Source organism: Haliotis cracherodii, unplaced genomic scaffold (genome assembly GCF_022045235.1).
Source record: "Haliotis cracherodii isolate W230 unplaced genomic scaffold, xgHalCrac1.p SCAF_23, whole genome shotgun sequence".
In the NCBI taxonomy this organism is placed as follows: domain Eukaryota; kingdom Metazoa; phylum Mollusca; class Gastropoda; order Lepetellida; family Haliotidae; genus Haliotis; species Haliotis cracherodii.
This window is the reverse complement of record NW_027266279.1, coordinates 10527566-10555542: the sequence shown is the minus strand read 5'-3', so window position 1 is coordinate 10555542 and position 27977 is coordinate 10527566. Positions and strand designations below refer to the sequence as shown.

General features: G+C 42.6%; 1 protein-coding gene across 1 annotated transcript in view; it reads left to right on the top strand.

Annotated features, from left to right (window-relative positions):
- Positions 1-27733, top strand: part of LOC139471726 (phosphoinositide 3-kinase regulatory subunit 4-like) — a 35267-nt gene extending 7534 nt beyond the window's left edge. The window contains exons 9-34 of the mRNA XM_071254207.1: positions 508-680; positions 2492-2612; positions 3267-3362; positions 3509-3603; positions 4428-4467; positions 5072-5154; positions 5835-5910; positions 6308-6461; positions 7172-7218; positions 8133-8234; positions 9509-9643; positions 10255-10392; positions 11025-11201; positions 11967-12023; positions 12804-12847; positions 13599-13760; positions 14623-14668; positions 15503-15737; positions 17077-17266; positions 17941-18071; positions 19476-19560; positions 20252-20343; positions 21046-21276; positions 23932-24089; positions 25306-25478; positions 26142-27733. Coding sequence (XP_071110308.1) covers positions 508-680; positions 2492-2612; positions 3267-3362; positions 3509-3603; positions 4428-4467; positions 5072-5154; positions 5835-5910; positions 6308-6461; positions 7172-7218; positions 8133-8234; positions 9509-9643; positions 10255-10392; positions 11025-11201; positions 11967-12023; positions 12804-12847; positions 13599-13760; positions 14623-14668; positions 15503-15737; positions 17077-17266; positions 17941-18071; positions 19476-19560; positions 20252-20343; positions 21046-21276; positions 23932-24089; positions 25306-25478; positions 26142-26343 — 3243 coding nt within the window. The 3' untranslated portion in view covers positions 26344-27733. The remainder of the gene's footprint in view (positions 1-507; positions 681-2491; positions 2613-3266; positions 3363-3508; positions 3604-4427; positions 4468-5071; positions 5155-5834; positions 5911-6307; positions 6462-7171; positions 7219-8132; positions 8235-9508; positions 9644-10254; positions 10393-11024; positions 11202-11966; positions 12024-12803; positions 12848-13598; positions 13761-14622; positions 14669-15502; positions 15738-17076; positions 17267-17940; positions 18072-19475; positions 19561-20251; positions 20344-21045; positions 21277-23931; positions 24090-25305; positions 25479-26141) is intronic.
- The last annotated feature ends 244 nt before the right edge of the window (positions 27734-27977 follow it).

Sequence of the window (27977 nt, the reverse complement as noted above, 5' to 3'; positions counted from 1 at the left end):
ATAGGTGTACCATGCACATTTATGCGCCTAAGTCTTCCAGTATGCACACCCATCTTCACATCCTCGTTAGTTGAACTATCACCCGACCTACATTCCATGTTAGGTGAGGTGAGGTGAAATGGGGTTTAACGTCACGTGCAAGATTATTGCACTTATAATATATCGACGTGCATGTACGTGTTTGTGTTTGTGTGGCTGCTTGTACTAGTCCGGACTGATGCCGATATATAGTGCTAGCTCACTGAGATACCATGCCGCAGTTTAACATGAATACACTCAGACTCAGTATACTGACACCGAGCTGACCAGTCCTTGTTTTAGCCCCTTTATGCCGAGCGCCAGACAGGGTAACAACAAGTACCATCTTTTAACGTCTTTTGGTATGACGCGGCAAGGGATCGAACCCCGGACCTTCCACTCTCCGGGCGGACGCTCTACCACTAGACCATGGAGGCGGTCTCCATGTTAGGAATAACACTGATAACATGTGATGTTTATCCTTTACAGGAGCTAGTCCGTCACATGATGCAGAAGGATCCGAACCACCGACTCTCGGCGGAGGAGTATTTAATCAAGCAGCGAGGCAAGGCCTTCCCCGAGTACTTCTACACATACCTGAAGCTGTACCTGCAGAAGTTTGCTGTGTCTCCCATCATTCCTGCTGATGACAGGATACACTTGTACGTAGCTGCTACACGGAGTCAGTGTATGGGGTCGATGTTCTTGTTGATCATTCCTGCTGATGACAGGATACACTTGTACGTACCTGCTACACGGAGTCAGTGAATGGGGTTGATGTTCTTTTTGATCATTCCTGCTGAGGGGGCACGGGTGGCCAAGTTGTCTAAGGTGCCGCGATTCGCTGTGCAGAGTTGCGTCCCTTGGGCACGCCAGAAACCTATGATTGTGGGTTCGAATCCTGGTTCGCCACGATTATTTTTCTAGGTTTGTCAGCACCATACCCGTGCTCGTGGGTTTCACCGAAGTGGTAAACATCTGAGACCTGCATCACTTCGGGCTTTCCTCCCACGTTAAGCTGACACGCCGTGATATAACTGGAATACAGTTTAAAGTGGTGTTAAAACCGACTCACTCACTCACTCATTCCTGCTGATGACAGGATACACTTGTACGTAGCTGCTACAGAGTCAGTGAATGGGGTCGATGTTCTTGTTGTTCTGTTGGTTAAAACCGCACTCAGCAATTTTCAGAATATGATGTCAGCCTCAAAATAATCATATCTGGACGAGACAATCCAGTGATTGATAGAATGAGGTACATCAATGACGTCGTGGTATGATGTTGAGTCTGACCATCTGATCCCTCTTACGACCAGCAATGGTTGCTGAGGGCCATTGGTGGTGGGCTCTATGTAGTTGTAGCCAGAATAACACTGCTTGTATAGTGTCAAAGTTTAGGAGATGAGGCATGATCATGTGAAGGAGCCATGTACAATCATCAATGTAACCATGGTTACACACTGAGACCAAAGTTAAAATATAAATTATACCTCTATACCTTGTTTTCTGAATAACCCAAATAAGCAAGTCTTCTTGCAAAGGTATGTGCAATGCCTCAGTACATTGTTTAACTATCAGCAATGCTTCAATACATTGTTTTAGTATCAGCAGTGCTTCAGTAAATTGGTTTCAATATCAGCAGTGCTTCAATATATTATTGGGCGGTCGGGTAGCCTGGTGGTTAAAGCGTTCGCTCGTCACGCTGAAGACCCGGGTTCGATTCCCGACATGGGTACAATGTGTGAAGCCCATTTTCTGGTGTCCCCCGCCGTGATATTGCTGGAATATTGCTAAAAGCGGCGTAAAACCATACTCACTCACTCAATATATTATTTCAGTATCAGCAATGCTTCAATACATTGGTTTTAGCATCAGCAATGCTTCAATATGTAGATTTCAGTATCAGAAATGCTTCAATATGTTGGTTTCAGTATCAACAATGCTTCAGTATGTTGGTTTCAGTATCAGCAATGCTTCAATCCGTAGGTTTCAGTATGAGCAATGCTTCAAAATGTTGGTTTCAGTATCTGCAGTGCTTTAGTACGTTATTTTTAGTATCAGCAATGCTTCAATACGAAGGTTTCAGTATCAGCAATGCTTCAATACGTTGGTTTCAATGCTTCAATACATTGGTTCCGCTATCAGCAATGCTTCAATACGAAGGTTTCAGTATCAGCAATGCTTCAATATGTTGGTTTCAATGCTTCAATACATTGGTTTAAATATCAGCAATGCTTCAATACGTTGATTTCAGTATCAGCAATGCTTCAGTACGTTGGTTTCAGTATCAGCAATGGTTCAATACGTTGGTTTCAGTATCAGCAATGCTTCAATACATTGGTTTCAGTATCAGCAATGCTTCAATATGTTGGTTTCAGTATCAGCAATGCTTCAATACATTGGTTTCAGTATCAGCAATGCTTCAATACATTGGTTTCAGTATCAGCAATGCTTTAATACATTGGTTTCAGTATCAGCAGTGACTTGCCGCAGAGTCTGAAGAGTCTGAAGATAGACGAGACGGACGTGGAGAAGAACAATGCACTTGTCCTGCTTATCTCCCTTGTCGGCTCCAGCTCAAGGGACATTCATGTATGTTAACAACATAAGGTCACATACTGGGTTGTTTCAAGGTTAGATAGACCCTCAATATGGACCACTGTCCCACTGTCTATGTATATAAGGCAATACCTTTGTTCGGAAAGAAAATCGGTGTAAAAAAGGATCTTGGTTAAGAAACATGTAACATAAGAAGCTAAATTTTTTAAGAACAGATGTCTCAGATGTCCTTTTTATAATGTGTGTGTGTGGGTGTGGGGGGGGGGATATTGTTGACGCTGTCCATCTGTATTCATTTGGTTTCCGGAGTGTAACTCGCAGACCTTTCGACTGTTTACAACAAAAATTTGGGAGATATTTCTTGCAGATCCTGAAGTGTCGCGGATTTTTAATAGGCATTTCTTTTCTCAATTTCCATGGATTAGTTTTTACTTAGTCTCATAAAAGGGTGGATTACATTTTCAGAGCACAACTAAAAAAGATTTCAATATCTTTCACCACAATTTGGCAGATAGCAAACATCCTGAAGTGGTTCCTTTTGCTATTTGTGGATTTTTGGCATTATGTCCAGAGAAACAGTTTGGACTTAGACTCAAGGGTGGGGGTCATTTCCAGAGCATAACTTGAAACTGAACAAACAGTCTTGATTGTGCCCCATTTCACCTCACCTATGTTTGGCTGTTTCAGTTCTATGAATCACGGCTAACAGGACTGGATTTGCTCCTGAAATTGTCCAAATACGTCAGTGCTGACATCATCCTGGACAGGATCATACCATATATGGTAAGTCTGGGTACATGTGTTTGTGAAAATGGATGTGGGTAGTTTAATATATTCATTTATCTTGGAATTCAAGAAGCTAATTTTCACAGATTTATTGTAGTGACAAATAGTTAATAGTTTCTGTTACACAATGTTTTTTCTTACAGCTGCACTTTGCCAATGACCCGTTTCCCCGTGTTCGTGCCAAGACCATTGAGACAATCACAGACTGTCTGGCAGACATGAAGAACGTCCCGAGGAGGTAATAACTTACAATTTGGTCTTTCCATCTTCGCAGGTCAGTTCATTCAGAATGATATGTAGTCTAAATGTCTTATATGTTCAGAATGTCTGAATACACTAGTGCTGAAAAGTTGTCAGAAGGATCTCAAAAGTCTATGCTTGTTCCACCTGACAATTACTCAACCTTTCAGCCCTGTTTGTTTGATGCTTCTACAATATTGTCATGCATCTGATGACTTAGGTTCATACAATTCAGAGTAATAACATACAATAGCACTGCAGGCTGAGAAGCGTGGCCCAGTCGTCTAAGGCGCGGCGATTCGCTGTGCAGAGTTGCGTCCCTTGGGCACGCCAGATACCTATGATTGTGGGTTCGAATCCTAGTTTGCCCCGATTATGTTTCTAGGTTTGTCAGCACCATACCTATGTTCGTGGATTTCGCCGAAGTGGTAAACGTCTGAGACCTGCATCACTTCGGGCCTTCCTCCCACATTAAGCTGACACGCCGCGATATAACTGGAATACTTTTAAAAGCCGCGTTAAACCTCACTCACTCACTCAGACAGTAGCAAGGTGATTCATTAACATGGAACAACACCACTTACACAAGTACATTAACAGAAAGGAAGTAATTTGTGGAAAACAAATCTATTGAGTCTACTAAACTGAATTTGACTATATATATAAAATAAAGATCATTTTCTGTAGATTCTGATATTATTATTAGACAATTTCTAGCTGGGCTTACTAGACTGAACAAAATTTTACTAGACTCTTATTTGAGAATATTGGCCACCGTCGCAGACTGTTATACTGAAGATGCAAACTTTGAATATTTTTCAGTGACTCCAACGTCTTTCCAGAGTATATTTTCCCTAATCTTGTAAGTACACACTTATGACATAACTATGTTGAGATGTATAAGAGATATACAATTCTGGCGAAACGGTTTCATGTGAGGTTTTGTTTGTTGTTTAATGCTGTAATACTCGAGACTGCTGTCTGTAAATAATCAAGTCTGGACGTGCCAATTGAGTGATTGACATGATGAGCATCGATCTACGCTTTGGGATAAGATGACATGAATCAACTAAGTCAGCGAGCCTGACCATCCAATCATGTTAGTCGCTTCTTACAAGTGTAGCCAGGGGAGGACCTTTTCTAAACCGATTTTTAGGGAAATGTGGATACATATGATAAAAGAAACTTTGCTATTATGTCTGTGTAATATGGAGTACAACTTTCATTAAATCAATGCCATTTATGAACTGGTATATCTGAAAAATTATCCGTGCTTGTTTTTGCTTTTTCTTGTATGTAATTAGTGTATTGTTTATGAATCTTGCAAATTTTTTACTTTACTTATCGAGGAAATAAGATTGGTTTGGTTTCATATTAACTGAGTCATTATCATCCCCAATAACTTGCCATTTAAATGGAAGTAAAATAAAATTGTTCAATCAGCATTACTCATTGTGTATTGACAGACCCATCTCGTTCATGATGAAGTTGCCCTGGTCAGAGCAGCGTATGCTGAAAACATAGCTCACCTGGCAGAAACAGCTCTCAGGTAAGTGTAGAGTTAATATCTATAAAAAAGGATATGTCCCAGTATAGTAGAATGCCCCCGTGGCCAGATGATTGGGCGTTCACCCGGAGAGTGGAAGGTTGGGGGTTCAATCCTCAGTTGCTTCATACCAAAAGATGCTCAAAGATGGTACTTGTTGTTACCCTGCCTGTCGCTCGGCATTAACAGGCTTAATCAAGGACATGAGCATGTGCATAGCTACATAAGTGCAGTGCATTTCACCTCACCCTCACCCCAGTATATTGTAATGATGAAGTAGGGCACTTATAACAATACTACAAGTTCTTGGTCAAATGAGTGTTGTTTAACACCATAGTCGGCAGTATTCCATCTATTTCACAGTAGCTTGTAAATAATTGAGCATGGATTGGCAAACCAGTAAACGATAGCCACTGGTGACACACTATCAGACATTTCAAAGAGCCTGGCCACTTGGTCCAAGTGGGTTGTCTCTCATGACAAGCAAAAAACTGCTTGGGACCTTGCATGACAAAATCTTGTACATGCGTCTTACATTTACACAGTTGATGGCATTTTCATTGAGATTGTGATTTCACTGAAAAGATATTGCACAATTGTATCAAGTTATTCTGAACACAAATTTTAAAAAATATATCATGATTCCACACCACTGCATATGTTATTTCATTAATTGTCTGCAGAGTTTTGGAGATGACCCAACTGCAGGAGCTGTCTGAGATCGACATACAGGAGGACTCTGAAGACTCCCAGTACATGGTGAGGGACCATCTCAAAATTCAAACTAACTAAGAATTTAATTTTCAAGTTTAGTTCTTTTTAAACGAATGATTTGATTTCATGCAATAATGATATGTTATACTCCAGAGATGCATGTAATCATTACTTCACTGTGAATAATAATAATAATAACAACAAAAACAACAACAACATCATCATCATCATCATCATCATCATCATCATCATACCCGGGTAATGATAATAATAATAATAAATAATGATAATAATAATGTGAAAATATACAAAAATAGGGGATGTGGTTTGTCTGCACCGTGAAGGTAGACGGGTAGAGTTTTGCAATGAACACGAAACCATACGAGCAGACATAAAACTTTTCATTTCTGTCCAAAGTCCAATAAGGTAATTAATATTTCAGCTGGAGTCAAGCTACGACGTGGAGCTTCAGACGCTGCAGGAGATGATACAACAGAAGGTGGTCACTCTGCTGAGTGACCCAGACAACCTGGTCAAGCAGACACTACTGCAGTCAGGCATCACCAGACTTTGTGTCTTCTTTGGCCGACAGAAAGGTAGGGCTTTGCCATGGCCATTCCCATTGTCTAACTCGAGCATGCCATGACTCTTTGCTATAGAACTGTGGATAATGCCGTCATATCTGTGGCAGTGGGGAATATTTGTGTTGGTTGGTTGGTTTGTTGTTTTACGCCGCACTCAGCAATATGACAGCGGTCTGTAAATAATCGAGTCTGGACCAGACAATCCAGTGATTGACATCATGAGCATCCAATTCGGACCAAAGACATGCATCAACCAAGTCAGCGAGCCTGACCACCCGATCCTGTTAGTCGCCTTTTACGACAAGCATGGGTTGCTGAAGACCTATTCTACCCCGGAATCTTCACGGGTCGTGTATTTTCGGTGACGTCAACAATCTTCAGCTGTGACGTCATATCTTGTGTGATGTCATTCCGTCACATTGAGATTCAAATGACGACAACAATGCCATCTGGATGACAAAACCAATGCCCTAGTGTGGGAGAAGTGATATCTGCACTGGTGCACATAAAATTTTTATTAACTCGGGTATTTCTAACCCAGTGGGTAATAAAAGGTGTTATGACATGACAGCGTATAGCAGCATAAGACAATATTCCAGGGAGAACTGCACCATGAATGTATCTTAACAGATCATGCTCAGTTTTGTCTCATAAAATATGAGATAAAAATGATTTTCAATCAATTTTATAGATAATAAATTGTTGCTTTTGATTGTTTTCAGCAAATGATGTCCTGCTTTCTCACATGATCACATTTCTGAATGACAAAGTGAGTATTTTATGTACAACAGATATGGAAGCTGGTGGACTATAAGCAAACAGATATTTAACAACTGCTTTCAGTAACAGATGCTTCATCATCCAATTGAGACATGCAGTGAACTGTCAGGATGTAACTGTATTGTCAAGGGGTCCAGGAAATCCTCGTGAGAAAGTCATTTAGCTCATCATGCCGAAGAACCGGGTTCGATTTCCAACATTGGCACAATGTTTGAAGCCCATTTCTGGTGTTTCCCTCTGTGATATTGTTGGAATATTGCTGAAAGCAGCGTAAAACCATGCTTATTGACTCACTCATTCAAAAACCTCCAGGGTTCCATTCCACAAAATGGTCTATGACTATCAAAAGCTTACATTAAAGTATAGGAGTTACGATCGTCCTTGCGCTACATCTCCAAAGACCTTGTGAGGAATCTAGGTCCAAATCCCTCCTCACTAATGGAAGTCAACTAAAATGTTTATCAAGTGGCTACAATGTTTGACCTGTTACATCACTTGTCGAAATAATTCAGCCGGGATATTGCTTACTGTGGCACTAAACAACATTCATTCACTCACATTCACTCATGTCAACAATATCATGTCAACATTCTTACAAAACTATCTGTTCTCTTTTCTTTCCATCAGTATATGTACTACTAAGAAGTGAAAGAACAGCCAATGTTTTCATATGCCAAGACAGGTTAACCGAGTAAAATGAAAGAACCGGGTGTTCTTTAACTTCTTTTGAGTAGTATATCAAACCAACAACCAGTACAACAGCAAGACTAGACAGTGTTGAAGAGATTGAGAAGCATATGCGTATGAGTTATGTACAAAGAGACTCAGATATATATTATAGAAACATGACTTTTGAATATTGTAACAGTTTGCTATATTTTGTGGTCATGATATTTTTTTCAGTATGACTGGAAGCTACGAGGGTCGTTCTTTGAAAATATTGTGGGCGTGGCGGCGTATGTGGGCTGGCAGAGTTCATCTATCCTGAAACCTCTGTTAGAACAGGTAGGCCTTGTACAGTGATGGTCTGATGGTCAGTACACTGGCAAGCCTGATTGCTTTGCATATCTACACTCTAGCATGCTCTGTTAATTTGATGATATATTCCACCTTGCTATATGGCTATCTGATGATATTGATGCTGCAGAGTGGTGTTGCTCGTGGGTTTCACCAAAGTGGTAAACATCTAAGACTTGCATCCCCACATCAACGTGATGCACCATGATATAACTGAAATACTTTTCAAGGCAATGTGAAGCAAGACTCCTCACCCTGTTATGTGACTATAAGGGTAATGCTATTTTACCAGGGCATATCATTTGCAGAAGCCCGAGGTCTTCCATTAACTGGCCGATGAAGGAGTGCAGTTGAAAAGAATGAGGGCTTCTGCAAATGATAATGCCCTGAAAAATAGCGTTACCATTATTATAGCTAAAATGGATAGAATTTGTTATCAAATATAAATACACAACAATATAGGTTTTGAAACATTTACTGCTATAAACACAGATTTCACTGACCCCCTTTTACGAAAATGGAAACGTCATGGAACAAACCAGATGACGTCACTATTGAACATGACGTCACCTTTCCCTATCCCCTAACAAGGGGGGTGATAGTGGCCCGTTGTCAAGCAATATGAGGGCATTATCAAGTTACAGTGGCCCGCTCATTTCTGATAACATGCGGGCAGTTTAATGATAATTCTATCCATTTTAGCTATATAAATATCTGATGATATTCCCCACCTTGCTATGTGACTATCTGATGATATCCCCACCCTACTATCTGATGATATTCCCCACCTTGCTATGTGACTATCTTATGATATCCCCACCCTACTATCTGATGATATCCCCACCTTGCTATGTGACTATCTGATGATATCCCCACCCTACTATCTGATGATATTCCCCACCTTGCTATGTGACTATCTGATGATATCCCCACCCTACTATCTGATGATATCCCCACCTTGCTATGTGACTATCTGATGATATCCCCACCCTACTATCTGATGATATTCCCCACCTTGCTATGTGACTATCTGATGATATCCCCACCCTACTATCTGATGATATTCTCCACCTTGCTATGTGACTATCTGATGATATTCTCCACCTTGCTATGTGACTATCTGATGATATTCTCCACCTTGCTATGTGACTATCTGATGATATTCTCCACCTTGCCATCTGACTATCTGATGATATTCCCCACCTTGCTATGTGACTATCTGATGATATCCCCACCCTACTATCTGATGATTTTGCCCACAGGGCCTGAGTGACCCAGAGGAGTATGTTGTGCACAAGACGCTGGGGGCCATCAAGTCTCTGTCAGAGCTCGGTCTGCTACAGAAGCCCATGCTGCAGGAGTTTGTTCAGGAGATAGTCCCCTTCCTTGCTCACCCGGTAAGAGGATTTCAGTTACCCTATCACATAACACAGTAATGTCTCACCAGGTTCAAGTGTCTCGAGTGATAGTTGTAATACGCAGTTTCTAGAATTTTGTCCTTTAATGTCATCATATGAGACCTTATTAGAATAGTCCAATCACTCCTTTGCTTGTCGTAAGCAGTTATTAAATATCTATTTTTGAAAAAATTCCATCACGTTGCCAGAATTGGTGACTTTGTCAATTGCATGTACAATGTTTCAAAGACGATGTTGAAGTTGCTTCTAATGTCATTTACTGGTTTGTCTCTCTCAGATTTGGGGGCACAGGGGTCCCAGTCGTGTAAGGCGACGTGATTCGCTATGCAGAGTTGCATCCCTTGGGCATGCAAGAAACCTATGATTGTTGGTTCGAATCCCGCTTCACCCCGATTATGTTTCTGGGTTTGTCAGCACCATACTCGTGCTCATGGTAAACGTGCATCTCTTGGGGCTTTACTCCCACATTAAGCTGACACGCTGTGATATGACTGGAATACTGTTAAAAGCGGCGTTAAACACAACTCACTCACTCACTTTCCCAGATTTAGTGTAAACAAAAAGCAATACATGTCAATACTTTTCGTCAGGGCATCTGGATCCGGCAGGGTGCAGTCGGATTTGTTGCGGCGGTGGCTCGGATCATGAACATTGCGGACCTCCACTGTAACCTCCTCCCGCAGGTGGAGCCCTTCCTTAAACAACAGGTGCTCCAGCTGGATAAGGAGGTAACACTGACTTCATCACAACCTGCATCATCTGTGTCTCACCCAGCTTCAAATGTTTTGTACCGCCTCCGTGGTCTAGTGGTAGAGCGTCCGCCCGGAGAGCGGAAGGTCCGGGGTTTGATCCCCAGCCGCGTCATACCAAAAGATGTTAAAGATGGTACTTGTTGTTACCCTGTCTGGCGCTCGGCATTAAGGGGCTAAAACAACGACTGGTCAGCTCGGAGTCAGTATACTGTGTCTGAGTGGGGTATTCATGTTAAACTGCGGCATGGTATCTCAGTGTGCTAGCACTATAAATCGGCATCAGTCCGGACTAGTACAAGCAGCCTAACACACATACACGTGCATGCACGTCACTATATAAGTGCAATAATCTTGGACGCGACGTTAAACCCCATTTCACCTCACCCCACCACCTCAAATGATTTGTTGCTGGTAGCCAGAGCAGTATTTTGAAATATACATGAAAAGTGTTAATCACATCCTTGATTATATTATTACCTCTTCCAAACATAAAAATTACTGATAGCCTGATACCACTGTTTCTGTAAATATAAAATTACAATAGAACTTTTTTGCCAGTCTGGGTTTTTGAACAAAACAACTGTTTGATAATTACAATTCCTTTCTAGCCTATAGTGCTGAATGCACTAGATGAACCCATCCCACGAACAGTGTTTGACTACGTGCTGAGATCCACATCCATTGATGCTATGTTTGAAACCCTCAACAACAGGAAGTACATCCGTAGCATCAGCAGGTCCGGCCACAGACCAGGCTACCCCGAACTGGAGGAAAACTTGGCTCAGGTACAGAACATTCTCGCTACTATCTTCATAAGCATGACAAACAGGCAAAACAAGTAAACAGGAATTATTGAAAAATTTTAGCATCCTAGAATCATTGTATTTCCTAAATGTTGCTACAATTTGTGCAAAAAAAACCCTGAATTTACCCATACTTCCTTTGTTCTTATGTTATTTATTTTGTTTCTGGACTGTGTGGTTGAGTTAGGTAAAGAGACATGTATTGAAGAAATTCCAGCTCTAGGATTAATACCGTATCGGACGTAATAAGCGCCCATGGCGATATTTGCTAATATATTGGCTATGAACAATCCCAATTAGCACCCCTTCCGATTAATCAATGTACACAAGATTTTTTTATTCATGTATAATACATACTCGTGTGTTATATGAACCCTTAATTATGGGCAATTAAATTCTGGAAAAATATATCTGTCGTGTATAAACATTTTAGTCTAAACCATGAAATTTATCTTTCAACTGTTTTTTCCACCAAAATAATATTCTAATAAGAGCCCTCTATTTCTAATTTTGAGAGCGCCCTGGGCACTTATTACATCAAATAGGGTACAACTATTACAACTTTCATGGCTAGTTTCCACTGGTATTAATCTCCAAATTTCTCTCTATATTTTCTTGTTTGTCCTATTACTTACCCACTACATTTGGTTTTGATGCCTTACTTTGCCATGGTATATGGTGATGAAAGAGGTTAGGAGGCCAGTTCTTACAGTTATAATGATGTGCTTCAATTTGTGTATCTTGTAGGTTTTCCGCAAACTGACATCACTGGGCATGACTGAGACTCATGAGACAAAACTGCTGGTGAGTGAGCATCATGCGTCAAGTTGATCATGACGTGATTCACGACTTTCGGAGTTGGTAATGTTTAGGGATTAAAGGGGGACTTGACCCTGGCCAAGTGGCTTTCCCAGCAAGTTTGATTCATCATTTTCTTGGTCTTCTGCCACAAATTGTATTATGTGTATTTGCCTTACACAGAGACGATGTGTGAATTTCACACAGGACACTAATGGAATGGTTGAGTGAGTGAGTGAGTGAGTATGGTTTTATGCCGCTTTTAGCAATATTCCAGCAATACCACGACGAGGGACACCAGAAATGGGCTTCACACATTGTACCAATGTCGGGAATCGAACCCGGGTCTTCGGTGTGACGAGCGAACGCTTTAACCACTAGGCTACCCGACCGCCCTTGAATGGTTGAGACATAGACTGGCAACAGCACCCTGAGTCTCCCTTTAGCCTTTATTATGAGAGCAGTCAGGACAGATTTTGTCCCATTATCCCGTACTTGTCGTAACAGCCAGACAATATTATTTGAGATTGCAGTGTTTGACTTGTCTTATTGTGTGTCATTGTACTTGTATGGGATGTATTGTTGCTCAAACCACAAGTTTCCCACGGCAAGACTTTTTATCATTTATAGGCATAAATATTGGTGACTGCAGCGTAAAACAACATTCACTCATTTATTACAAGAGAATATAATATTACAAAGATACCAAACCCTGCTGCATGAATGGAATAAATGATGTACCAGATTACCCTAAGCTATACACTCAATGAATTGTTCTATTTTCAGGCAATGAAAGATTTTATAACCAAGCTTCATAGATCAAGAGCTGGGTGAGTATTTGCCATAATTTCCCTCTCTATATACTGCTAAACATTGACTAGCAATTACTGGACTTTTATCAATTATCACAGGAATATAGAATGAACACGAAAAAGACCACATCTGTTGAATCAAACGCTAATACTGTATAAACAAGAGAGATCTTGTCTTTTACTATCAGGTAGTCTGGCTCGGTGACTTGGTTGATTGCATATTTTCTATCTAAATTGCGTTGATAGATGCTCATGATGTCAATCACTGGATTGTCTATCCCAGATTTGATTATATACAGACCACCGTCATATAGCTGAAAATGTATGAGTATGTCGTTAAACAATAACCAAACTAACAACAAAACATTTCTTTGAAAATCTGTAAACAAAAATAAATAATAAAAAATTGCCTAAATACATATTAAGCCAATCAGAGTACACACACACTGACAGATGTCTGCTCCCACCCATCTAGGGGGCACAGGTGGCCCAGTCGTCTAAGGCGCCGCACTTCGCTGTGCAGAGTTGCGTCCCTTGGGCATGCCAGAAACCTATGATTGTGGGTTCGAATCTCGGTTTCCCCAGATTATGTTTCTAGGTTTGTCAGCACCATACCCCTGCTCGTGGGTTTCACCGAAGTGGTAAACGTCTGAGACCTGCATCACTTCGGGCTTTCCTCCCACACTAAGCTGACACGCCGTGATATAACTGGAATACTGTTAAAAGCGGCGTTAAACCCAACTCACTCACTCCTACCCATCTGTTGCAGGTCCATAGAGAACTCAGCCTCCTCCAGCAGCGAGGAAGGCCAGAGGGCAGGGGTGCTGGCCTTACAACACGTCCCCTACACGGGCCGCTTCCTCACCCGCAGACATGCGGACCTACACAAGCCCAAGGATCAAACCACAGATGGACAGACTTCACCAGGAACGTAAGTAGACGGGCACATTTTACCTTGTCCTTCACATGAGTTTTAACGCCGCGATATGACTGGAATACTATTTAAAGCGGCGTTAAACCCAACTGACTCACATGAGTTTTGGTTGTAGAGATAGTTTCAGCTGTTGAAGAAAATACCAAAACAAAATTGTCAGAACTGGAACACTTACAAGATGAAACTTTGAGGAAATGAGAGTGTTGGCGAATCATGATCAGTGTGTATTGAACAATATTCATTTATCCATTACAGGCAACAAAAGTAGAAAGTTGCACATGACCAATGTTCATTTATCGACGAAAATAGAAGGTTGCACATGACAGATGTTCATTTGTCTATTACAAATGTTGAAAAGAGGAGGTTGCCCATGACAGATGTTCATTTGTCTATTACAAATGGTGAAAATAGAAGGTTGCACATGGCAGATGTTCATTTGTCTATTACAAATGTTGAAAATAGAAGGTTGCACATGGCAGATGTTCATTTGTCTATTACAAATGGTGAAAATAGAAGGTTGCACATGGCAGATGTTCATTTGTCTGTTACAAATGGTGAAAATAGAAGGTTGCACATGGCAGATGTTCATTTGTCTATTACAAATGGTGAAAATAGAAGGTTGCACATGGCAGATGTTCATTTGTCTATTGCAAATGCTGAAAATAGAAGGTTGCACATGGCAGATGTTCATTTGTCTATTACAAATGGTGAAAATAGAAGGTTGCACATGACCAATGTTCATTTATCCATTACAGGTGACGAAAATAGAAGGTTGCACATGACAGATGTTCATTTAGCCATTACAGGCACCAAAAATAGAAGGTTGCACATGACAGATGTTCATTATTTTTCATTACAGGCGGAGAAAAAAGAAAGTTGCACATCAGGATTCTTCAGCTGCCATGGTAATTCCTTCAACTTGTTTTATCATTTAGGATGATGTCGTGTTATGTCCTGTCAGAATCCTTTTGGGCAGTGGGGTAGTCTAGTGGTTAAAGCGTTCGCTCATCATGCCAAAGGCCCATATGGGTACTCTGCCAGTCCTGGGTTTAAATCTTAGATTTACCCTGATTATTACCCTTGGTCTGTCTTACTCCTGGACCGACTCTGTGGTGTAGTGGATAGATAGCATCTACCCGGAGAATGGAAGGTCGATGGTTAGATCCCCTGGCCCCATATACTTAAGGATGTTAGTACTGTAACTGTAACACTATTTTTCATGGCATTATCATTTGCAGAAGTCCGAGGTTCTCCATTAACTGACCGATGAAGGAGGGCAGTTGAAAAGACCGAGGTCTTCTGCAAATGATAATGCCATGAAAAAAAGTGTTACAGTGCCATGAAAAATAGTGTTACCATTATTACAGCTAAAATTGATGTAATTTTTTATCAAATAAAAAGAAACAACTTTTACAAATACTGAAACGTCATAGAACAAACCAGATGACGTCACTATTGAACATGACGTCACCTATCCTATCCTATGACGTCACCTAACAACGGTCGTGATAGTGGCCCGTCATCAAGCAATATGAAGGCATTATCAAGTTACAGTGGCCCACTCATTTCTGATAACTTGTGGGCGGTTGAATGATAATTCTATCCATTTTAGCTATAATTGTTGTTACCCTGCACTGTCTGGGTTGGTTGGAGAAAATTTAAGCAAGTTAAACCAGAACCATTCATTCACAATCAGAACACCATTTTAGGTCAGACACTAACAATATTTATTTTTTCAGAATGCTGAGTGGAAGAAGATGTTTGGCTCCTCAGAATCAGACAAATCTCTCTCTTCGTCCCCAAAGGCCAAATCTGGGGGGGACAAATACGACTTTGACAAGCGGTCCACATCAACGCTGTCCAGCCAATCAGCATCCAGTAGCATGGTGAACGTGTCCCATGTCTCGTCCAGTGGGGAAGCAGGCCTGAAGCGCTCCACAAGCCAGCAGCCGGCCGACAAGCAGTCCCATCAGAGTGAGCTCAGAACGTTGTTAAGACAGCCTCCGTGGTCTAGTGGTAGAGCGTCCGCCCGGAGAGCGGAAGGTCCGGGGTTCTATCCCCGACCGCGTCATACCAAAAGACGTTAAAAGATGGTACTTGTTGTTACCCTGTCTGGCGCTCGGCATTAAGGGGCTAAAACAAGGACTGGTCGGCTCGGAGTCAGTATACTGTGTCTGAGTGGGGTATTCATGTTAAACTGTGGCATGGTATCTCAGTGAGCTAGCACTATAAATCGGCATCAGTCCGGACTAGTACAAGCAGCCACACACACACACACGTGCATGCACGTCGCTATATAAGTGCTATAATCTTGGACGCGACGTTAAACCCCATTTCACCTCACCTCACCAGAACGTTGTTAAATGTTCCAGAGGACACATCTAATCAACGTCATATAAAAAATTAGATCCATGAACTTTTCTGTTTTAAAACAGCCACAAAGCCACTAGTCTGCATCCAGGGGTAGAAATTAACATTTTTAGTCCACTAGTCCTTATAATGATAACATATAGCAAAACCCTTTAAAATGGCAAATTTCTACTAGTCCTTATGATACCTTAACTATCGGTCAGTTTGGCAAGGACTACCGGACTAGTGCCAATTTCTAACGCTGTTGCAGCATCTCAAGTCTAGTTCCATTTTGTCAAGTAATCCACAGTCCAAGACTAAAATATTCTAAAAATAATGCCACATTCAGGGTGGTAGACTCAAATCTGTTTGGCACACACTTTTAAAGTGGAATAACCAATAAAACTCATTTATATGAATATGGGAAATCTCAGATTTCAGATTTCAAATATTCAAGTCATGATAATGTTTTTGTTTACTTTGAGAAAATGTTCCAGTTTTATGGTAAGTTGTCCTTTGAAGGGGGTCTAGGCTCGGGTAGATTTTCAGTCATGGCAAATTTGGTTCAAGTCATAATGGGGGATTTATTAAGCCTGCACTACAGTTTTGCAAACACAGTGTCATATATTGAAGACACTCAAAGTTTGCTGAATTTGAATGCTCCTGGGCCCGCTTGCACAAAGCGATCTTAGCGTTAAGATGATTGTAACTCCCATCTTTAACATAGGCTTACAATAGTTGTAGCGGTAAGATCGCTTTGTGCAAGTGGGCCCTGGAATGTATGCTGATGGTGAAGATTTGGGGGTAGATTTGGTCCCCAGCAATCTGTGATGGATGGCTCGGTGAATTGGGTGATAGCATGTGGATGGCCTGGATCGTTCACAATATCAATATCTGAATTGCTGAGTGCAGCGTTAAACAACAAATAAAACAAACCAAAACCAAAACCACAATGTACTTCCAGCTCGATATGCGTCATGTAAGTGGGATCTGCGCGGCCTGGTCCACAAGCGTCGGGAGCAGTACAAGGTGGATGTTCTCACCAAGGACCTCCTCGAGGGCATCGCCTGGGACAGCCGGCCACCGCCCGACAACTGGAAGCCTCGAGGTCTGCTGGTAGCACATCTCCAGGAGCACAGGGCTGCAGTCAACAGGTAACAAGCTTACCAATAAACATGGCGAATACAGCCTAACATATACGTCTTGTTTTATTTTCTGATGCTGAATATGGACTAGTAGAGCATAGGCGTTACAGAAAGCAAAATACTTGATACAGCTGTAATACAGCTGGAATATAGCTCACTGCAGCATTGGAAAACAAACAAAGAATTAGGAGATAAACATACTGTGTTTTCAATGTAGAGCTAGGTTACCTGTAGATTTAACCCCGCTAAATTGAATTTGGAACCGAACAAAAGATATGTCGTCAGTCGTATATAGAAAAGCGCCAAAATTCCAAGCTCTCTGTTGTCTCCAAAACGTAAATACATTCCCTTTGTTGATTTCTGTCTTGTTTTTCTGCATGAAATGTATTGCCACACATACTTTGAAAATTGTAGTAACCGCATCTGTGCATTTTGTAACCTGTAATTGTAGATATAATTATTTAAATATGCCTACGGAAAATGACTGAAAATAGTACTATTCTATGAATATTTGCTTCCGTGGTGATGCGGCCGTCAAACCAGCTGTTTCAATCAGAGGGGGTTTATTGTGATTTAATAGCCTCTGATTGACCAATCAGAATCGAGTAAATTCCAAATTCATGGTAGAATTTACAATAATAAGACTGTATTGGGTTATAACAAGGATGTTGTTTTGCCTGCAGAATCCAGGTGTGCCATGATCACAGCTACTTTGCCACATGTTCTAACGACGGCTCGGTGAAGCTGTGGGAGTGCTCTAGGCTAGAGGGGAAGAGTGTGGTCAACAGGTCAAAACACACTCTCACCAAGCAAGGTAAGATCCCCAGGTAACGGCCTCATGGCCTGATCTTTTATGGAGGTGCACCGCCTCCGTGGTCTAGTGGTAGAGCGTCCGCCGGAGAGCAGAAGGTCCGGGGTTCGATCCCCAGCCGCGTCATACCAAAAGACATTAAAAGATGGTACTTGTTGTTACCATATCTTGCGCTCGGCATTAAGGGGCTAAAACAAGGACTGGTCGGCTCGGAGTCAGTATACTGTGTCTGAGTGGGGTATTCATGTTAAACTGCGGCATGGTATCTCAGTGCTAGCACTATAAATCGGCATCAGTCCCGACCAGTACAAGCAGCCACACAAACACATGCACGTGCATGCACGTCGCTATATATAAGTGCAATAATCTTGGACGCGACATTAAACCCCATTTCACCTCACCTTATGGAGGTGCCCTCGGATCAAGAGTACAAAATCGGATTTTATTGAGATTGGCTGATCGAATGTGACAAGAGATTTATGTTTGCTGAGACAGAAAGTTTCAGAACCCAGTTGATTGTACCAGCATGGAATGGATTATTTTGTTTTTTGCATACAATAGATTGTTTACTGTTCAACATTCAGCATTCGCCTATTTAATGTTAATGTTAGTAGATAAAAGACGTTTCAAAAATATTACCTAAACATATCATAGTATTATATGTTATAGTATTTGACACTATATGGTAACAATTTTCATGCCCATTTGTATGCAAGCAACTCATCTTTGAATCGGCATTGGAAATTTAGTTTGCATATTTTATGCAAATACACAGCTTAGCTGGAGCTCAGTGAAGATATGTCATTAGAACACACGTATACACAGTGACTTAACTTTACAGCAATCTCATTAAAATCAGACCTTAGTTCTCGCTACCGCAAAACAAAGATCTGAAGACATCCCATTAGGGGTCATGTCAGAACGACCTTTCATCCGACCAATCAGTGTGTCGCTTACCAGATTATGAAAGTGACAGTCGGAATGTGATTTCTAGTCATGCAATCTTGACAACTTTAACATGGGGTATTCCGAACGATAGTTACGGGTTTAACGACTGAATCCTTACAATCTAGACCATCTGTTAGTCATTCCAGAATGTGGTTTTTTTTCAGGTTTCAAATTTTTATTTGAGAATTTGTCAAAATGTTTCGAAGCGTATTTGAAATTAGTGCCATAAAGCACGAGAAAACTGCCTTCTGATTGGTCATTCCATTGGTCAGTCAAAGATCGCGCAAGGTCAGTCTGACGTGACCAGTAATGGGATGTCCTCAGATCCTTGTTTAGAGGTAGTGAGAACTAAGATCTGATTTTAATGAGATTGAACTTCACAGGGAACACAATGTCATTCCAGCAGAATCTTTCGTATTGATATCTAACTGAACCACACCCCTCTCATTCTGTTTGCAGGTGGTAGGATCAAGTGCCTGACGTTCTGTGAGGCATCTCACTCTGTAGCCTCCGCATCAGACAATGGCACGATACACGTCAACAAGTAAGTTTCATCCATATCGTCTTGAGATGAACATTGAAATCCCAAGTTTGGCTTCCAAATGTGAAGTTCAGTATCCTGCCATGGTTGATCATATTTCACATCATTTATAGGATGAACATATTGCCCTATTGTTTTCAGCTAGGCCTATTATATGTGTTATATTAAAAAAATGGATTTTCATAACTAAAGGTAATATTTAATCTATGATATTCTTTGAAAACTCCATCAATATATATAAATATATATATTATAATAGTTATTTGATAAAAGATAATTTCAAATGCTTTTGGCTACCTACAATATTGGCTTGACTTCTTGATTTTACCACTGGCTACCTGGAAAAAAATACTTGTAGCCATATGGCTACTTGGTAAAAATTTAAACTTTGAGGCCTGCTGTACAACAGTGCGGGAGGAACACCTGTAATTATCCTGGGTGATGTAATGACGAGGGCTGGGATGGGTATCCCAGTTAGTGAGGTGAAAATTGGGTTTAATGTCACGTCCAAGATTATTGCACCAGTCCTTGTTTTAGCCCCTCAATGCCGAGCGCCAGACAGGGTAACAACAAGTACCATCTTTTAACATCTTTTGGTATGACGCGGCCGGGGTAATAGGGGGTCAGGTACCTGGTTAATAAACTCAACCCAGCCCAAGTAGCAAATGTACTGACAAACTTCTCATTCCTTCAGGATAACAACCGACAGAGTCCAACCAGAGGAACAGATCAACGTGGACATCGCCAAACATGGTCATGTGGTCGACCTTACTCACTTTGATACAGGTAAGGCTTGTTACAATACGTTGCTTCTCATGCTTCTTTTTCTAAGATTTTAAGCAGTGTTGGGAAACATTTTCTACTCAAATTTCGCCTTTCATGTTTGTAATTATTAAAGGCCAGTTGCTGTCTTGTATTATCATATGTAATGGAGAAATCACTCGAATCTGTTGAAATCTGAATGATTTCACTGACTTAGACCATGATATGGATGATATATCATTTCTCTATAAGGCTAAAAAAATATTAGTCTTGGTTCTCAGGCACCACCCGCATCATCATAAAGTTTGGTGCACATTTCGTTTTTATTTCCATTTTAATTTTTTTTTTTTTTTAAATCCTTAAATATTTCTAAAGGTTGTCAAATACTGTATTCCAGTATTTTATTCCTCAAGGAATACATTTATGATGGGAGGCAATTTTCCAGGTTGATTGTACACAATTCTTTATTTGGTTACGTACTAGTTTCAATAACACCCTCCCCCCCAAAAAATGACACCGCCCGCCCGCACTATATTTTCAAAATCCATTGCCTGAGAATCAATTCCTCTTCTTTTTTTAAGCCTAATGTTGCATAATGACCTCTGGTCACTTTTACATGTTAAGATGAACCTTCAGACTGGCCAGTGAATTCATGGCTCAGAACCAACTGCAACAACAATAGCGTGACATCATCATTATGGTTAATTCATTAACACTCCATTTCAGGGGCTCAGTCAGTGTTGGCGTATGCAACAGTGAATGGCCACCTGATTGGTTGGGACCTTCGAGCTAACCGGAATGTATGGGAGCTGAAGAACAACCCCCGTGATGGCCTCATCACCAGCTTTGCCGTGAATCACACCCAGTGTTGGCTGGCCCTGGGGACCAGCAGTGGAGCCCAGGTGTGCTGGGATATGAGGTTCCAGCTGCCCATCAACACCATCACCCACCCTGCCAGTAAGACACAGGATAGTTAACCCATCACCCCCTCCTGCCAGTAAGACACAGGATAGTTGACCCATCACCCCACCCTGCCAGTAAGACACAGGATAGTTAACCCATCACCCCAGCCTGCCAGTAAGACACAGGATAGTTAACCCACCACCCCCTCCTGCCAGTAAGACACAGGATAGTTAACCCATCACCCAACCTGCCAGTAAGACACAGGATAGTTAACCCATCACCCCACCTGCCAGTAAGACACAGGATAGTTAACCCATCACCCCCATCTGCCAGTAAGACATGGGATAGTTGACCCATCACCCCACCCTGCCAGTAAGACGCCGGATAGTTAACCCATCACCCCACCCTGCCAGTAAGACACAGGATAGTTAACCCATCACCCAACCTGCCAGTAAGACACAGGATAGTTAACCCATCACCCCAGCCTGCCAGTAAGACACAGGATAGTTAACCCATCACCCCACCCTGCCAGTAAGACACAGGATAGTTAACCCATCACCCCACCCTGCCAGTAAGACACAGGATAGTTGACCCATCACCCCCTCCTGCCAGTAAGACACAGGATAGTTAACCCATCACCCCCTCCTGCCAGTAAGACACAGGATAGTTGACCCATCACCCCCTCCTGCCAGTAAGACACAGGATAGTTAACCCATCACCCCCTCCTGCCAGTAAGACACAGGATAGTTAACCCATCACCCCACCCTGCCAGTAAGACACAGGATAGTTAACCCATCACCCCACCCTGCCAGTAAGACAACGGATAGTTAACCCATCACCGCCTCCTGCCAGTAAGACACAGGATAGTTAACCCATCACCCCACCCTGCCAGTAAGACACAGGATAGTTAACCCATCACCCCCTCCTGCCAGTAAGACACAGGATAGTTGACCCATCACCCCCTCCTGCCAGTAAGACACAGGATAGTTAACCCATCACCCCCTCCTGCCAGTAAGACACAGGATAGTTAACCCATCACCCCCTCCTGCCAGTAAGACACAGGATAGTTAACCCATCACCCCACCCTGCCAGTAAGACAACGGATAGTTAACCCATCACCCCCTCCTGCCAGTAAGACACAGGATAGTTAACCCATCACCCCACCCTGCCAGTAAGACAACGGATAGTTAACCCATCACCCCACCCTGCCAGTAAGACATGGGATAGTTAATCCATCACCCCCTCCTGCCAGTAAGACACAGGATAGTTAACCCATCACCCCACCCTGCCAGTAAGACACAGGATAGTTAACCCATCACCCAACCTGCCAGTAAGACACAGGATAGTTAACCCATCACCCCCTCCTGCCAGTAAGACACAGGATAGTTAACCCATCACCCCACCCTGCCAGTAAGACACAGGATAGTTAACCCATCACCCACCTGCCAGTAAGACAACGGATAGTTAACCCATCACCCAACCTGCCAGTAAGACACAGGATAGTTAACCCATCACCCAACCTGCCAGTAAGACACAGGATAGTTAACCCATCACCCCCTCCTGCCAGTAAGACACAGGATAGTTAACCCATCACCCCACCCTGCCAGTAAGACACAGGATAGTTAACCCATCACCCCACCCTGCCAGTAAGACAACGGATAGTTAACCCATCACCCCCTCCTGCCAGTAAGACACAGGATAGTTAACCCATCACCCCCACCCTGCCAGTAAGACACAGGATAGTTAACCCATCACCCCACCCTGCCAGTAAGACACAGGATAGTTAACTCATCACCCCACCCTGCCAGTAAGACACAGGATAGTTAACCCATCACCCCACCCTGCCAGTAAGACATGGGATAGTTAACCCATCACCCCCTCCTGCCAGTAAGACACAGGATAGTTAACCCATCACCCACCCTGCCAGTAAGACATGGGATAGTTAACCCATCACCCCCTCCTGCCAGTAAGACACAGGAGAGTTAACCCATCACCCCACCCTGCCAGTAAGACACAGGATAGTTAACCCATCACCCCACCCTGCCAGTAAGACACAGGAGAGTTCACCCATCAACACCATCACCAACCCTGCCAGTAAGACACAGGATAGTTAACTCATCACCCCACCCTGCCAGTAAGACATGGGATAGTTAACCCATCACCCCCTCCTGCCAGTAAGACACAGGAGAGTTAACCCATCACCCCACCCTGCCAGTAAGACACAGGATAGTTAACCCATCACCCCACCCTGCCAGTAAGACACAGGAGAGTTCACCCATCAACACCATCACCAACCCTGCCAGTAAGACACAGGATAGTTAATCCATCACCCCACCCTGCCAGTAAGACACAGGATAGTTAACCCCAATGTTTGCTCAAGAATCAATAATTTACAGGCTGCCGTCATGTGTAGCATAATACCACAAAAATACAAGACTTAGTTAAAAATGGATGATATTAAGACTCTCTACTGCAGTCTTTTTGGTTATTTTGGAAGGAAATGCACCAAAATTAATCACTTTTGTTTTAAAGTGAAGTTACCTACCTCATGTCAATACCTCTTGATAACAATCATCATTTTACAAGTTTTGGTGTGTACAATTCAGCCTGTGATATCTATATTTCTTGCAAATCAAAGTTTCAGATTACTGACTGATCCATGAAATATGACTTAAACATGCAATTAAGGACACCATGTTCAATTTGCAGATGCACGTGTTCGGAAGCTGATCATGCATCCCAAGGATCAGCCGTGGATCGTGTCAGCTTTCCAGTGGAACAACGAAGTGTCCATGTGGGATGTTGAGACGGGCGCCAGACAGAAGTCTCTGTGGGCCAGTGCAGCTCCCCCCCTCTCTGTGACACAGGTAGGTGCAGCTCCTCCCCTCTCTGTGACACAGGTAAGTGCAGCTCCTCCCCTCTCTGTGACACCGGTAGGTGCAGCTCCCCCCTCTCTGTGACACAGGTAGGTGCAGCTCCTCCCTCTCTGTGACACCGGTAGGTGCAGCTCCCCCCCTCTCTGTGACACAGATAGGTGCAGCTCCTCCCTCTCTGTGACACAGGTAGGTGCAACTCCCCCCTCTCTGTGACACAGGTAGGTGCAGCTCCCCCCTCTCTGTGACACAGGTAGGTGCAGCTCCTCCCTCTCTGTGACACAGGTAGGTGCAACTCCCCCCTCTCTGTGACACAGGTAGGTGCAGCTCCCCCCTCTCTGTGACACAGGTAGGTGCAGCTCCCCCCCTCTCTGTGACACAGGTAGGTGCAACTCCCCGCTCTCTGTGACACAGGTAGGTGCAACTCCCCCCTCTCTGTGACACAGGTAGGTCCAGCTCCATCTCTCTGTGACACAGGTAGGTGCAACTCCCCCCTTCTGTGACACAGATAGGTGCAGCTCCCCCCTCTCTGTGACACAGGTAGGTGCAGCTCCCCCCTCTCTGTGACACAGGTAGGTGCAACTCCTCTCTCTCTGTGACACAGGTAGGTGCAACTCCCCCCTTCTGTGACACAGATAGGTGCAGCTCCCCCCTCTCTGTGACACAGGTAGGTGCAGCTCCCCCCTCTCTGTGACACAGGTAGGTGCAACTCCTCTCTCTCTGTGACACAGGTAGGTGCAACTCCCCCCTCTCTGTGACACAGGTAGGTGCAACTCCCCCCTCTCTGTGACACAGGTAGGTCCAGCTCCATCTCTCTGTGACACAGGTAGGTGCAGCTCCCCCCCTCTCTGTGACACAGGTAGGTGCAACTCCCCGCTCTCTGTGACACAGGTAGGTGCAACTCCCCCCTCTCTGTGACACAGGTAGGTCCAGCTCCCCCCTCTCTGTGACACAGGTAGGTGCAGCTCCCCCCTCTCTGTGACACAGGTAGGTGCAGCTCCCCCCTCTCTGTGACACAGGTAGGTGCAGCTCCCCCCTCTCTGTGACACAGGTAGGTCCAGCTCCCCCCTCTCTGTGACACAGGTAGGGGCAGCACAGGTAGACACAGGTAGATGCAGCCACCACCCCCACCATCCCTTTGTCACACAGGTAAAGGACAGGGTAAACTTCGCTGTTTTCCAGCAGATAATGAAATATTGTCTATTTACAGAACAACAATCATGCCGTGCATGGGATGCACATCGCAGCCACAGACACCAAACTGTTCCTGTTGACGGGAGGCTCGGACATGAGAGTCAGATTCTGGGACCTGACATACCCTGCCAACTCATTCATCATGAGTCATGGAGCAGTAGACTTGCCCAACGTCTCCTATAGCTACAGGTAGGAGAGGTAGACTTGCCCAACATCTCTTAAAGCTAAAGGTAGTAATGGCTGCCTTTCCCAATGACATACCCTGCCAACTCATTCATCATGAGTCATGGAGCAGTAGACTTGCCCAACGTCTCCTATAGCTACAGGTATGAGTGGTAGACTTGCCCAACATCTCTTAAAGCTAAAGGTAGTAATGGCTGCCTTGCCCAATGACATACCCTGCCAACTCATTCATCATGAGTCATGGAGCAGTAGACTTGCCCAACGTCTCCTATAGCTACAGGTATGAGTGGTAGACTTGCCCAACATCTCTTAAAGCTAAAGGTAGTAATGGCTGCCTTGCCCAATGACATACCCTACAAACTCATCCATCATGAGTCATGGAGCAGTAGACTTGCCCAACGTCTCCTATAGCTACAGGTAGGAGAGGTAGACTTGCTCAGTGTCTCTTATAGCTATAGTTTGGAGAGGTAGACTGCCAAACGTCTCCTTTAGCTACAGGATGGATGGGTAGACTTACACAACATCTCCAAAAGTTACACATTGTAGTGGTAGACTTTCCCAACATCTCTTAAAGCTAAAGGCAGTAATGGTTGCCTTGCCCAATGTTTTAAGATGAAACGGTTCAGGTGAAATGTGAAAGTTTAATATATGTTGCTTGTTTTTCTGCAGGTCTCAGCTGATAGACGGTACGGAGGTGATTCAGGAAGTTTGTACAAAGAAGCAAGCCAACTCAGACGACATCCCGAGACGTGTTCCTGAAGCTCCTCCCACCGGCCATCACGACATCATCAGCGACGTCAACATCTGTCAGTCATCACAGTGTCTCGTCATCACAGGATCACGAGACGGAGTCATCAAAGTTTGGAAATAAATGAAATAAAATCAGGGCCAGAGTCAGTGTCGCTTACCAGGTCCTGAGGAATTTATTTGGGATCAATTTGGTCGAGTTGGATTCACATTTTGGTAAATTTTAGTTTCAGTTTTTGTTACCTGGTACAATAAGTTTAATAAACAAATCATTGCAGACATTTCAGTGGTGGTGTTATTGTAGACAAAGAAACTATTAGTGTAATAATAATTAATATTTACTTTTTATGTTGGACTTCATTCTATTTTATGAAAAAAATTGCATCTATGTAGCTATTAACTAGGAAAATTCTGAAATAATTAAACTGATCATATATCGTGTAACTATAAGTTTTGTAGCTTTTTTACGTCCTGCATTACTATGTCTAAGGATGCCTAAAGGAGTAATGCCGAATAAGTAAACAAATTTTTAAAATATTTAGATTTTACTACATCTGCTTGCAATAGTGAGTGAGTGAGTTGGGTTGAATGTCATGGCACCCTCTTAGATAATTCTTAATGGTTGTGTCCAATTATTATTGATCATGTATTTAATTTCGTGGATAATAAATTCAAACCAAAGAAGGAAGAAGGGGATTACTGAATTTGTAAATGGAATTAATTATTGTAATTTAATTTCAGAATCCCGTTTTTGATTAATTGTTTATATGCTGAGTGTGCAATCATTCCAATTTGAATCCAAATGTTGCATATTGTTATTTATGTATCAGATGTAAGTGCAATATTGAATGTCTATTTTGTACATTATATACGAACGAACTTGGTATTAGTATGAACAAGTGTATGAACCAGTATGAACAATATTGTATTGTTTATTGTGACGCTTGTTAAATTATGACCAGGTTGTATTGTTGTGATGTGCTCGACACGGAAATGTGAGAACATCTCTATGATCGAGTGAAGTATACTACTCAAAAGAAGTTAGAGAACACCCTATTTTTTCATGTGACTATAGTTAATCTGTCATACTCAAGGTTTTAGTTTCAAACAGTGTAACATAGTTATGGTTGAATTCACCGAGAAATACATGATGGGTTTGAATATGGAGTGAGTGAGTGAGCTGGGTTTAACGTCGCTTTTAACAGTATTCCAGTTATATCACGGCGTGTCAGCTTAATATGGGAGGAAAGCCCGAAGTGATGCAGGTCAAAGACGTTTACCACTTCGATGAAACCCACGAGCACAGGTATGGTGCTGACAAACCTAGAAACATAAGTGGGGCGAACTGGGATTCGAACCCACAATCATAGGTTTCTGGCGTGCCCAAGGGATGCAACTCTGCACAGCGAATCGTGGCGCCTTAGACGACTGGGACACCCGTGCCCCCCAGTTTTGCAAGTTTTCTTAAATTAAAGAAATTTGTTGATATGTAAAAAGTGTATATATTAAAACATACTGAGAAATAAACAGTGTTTGTTTTCATATTTGAAAAAAACAAATTAATAGGAACATCAAAACAATAGTTATTGTTATTAATTCTAAGAATACTACCTCTATTCCATCATTGCCATCAATCCTGTATTTTGGCTGCAATCACACTAAAACTAAACTTTCAGATTTTCAACAGAAGTCTTCTTCAGTGTTATTAGTTGTATCCTTAATAGCACTTTGGACAACCTTTTCCATGTGCAAAGGCAG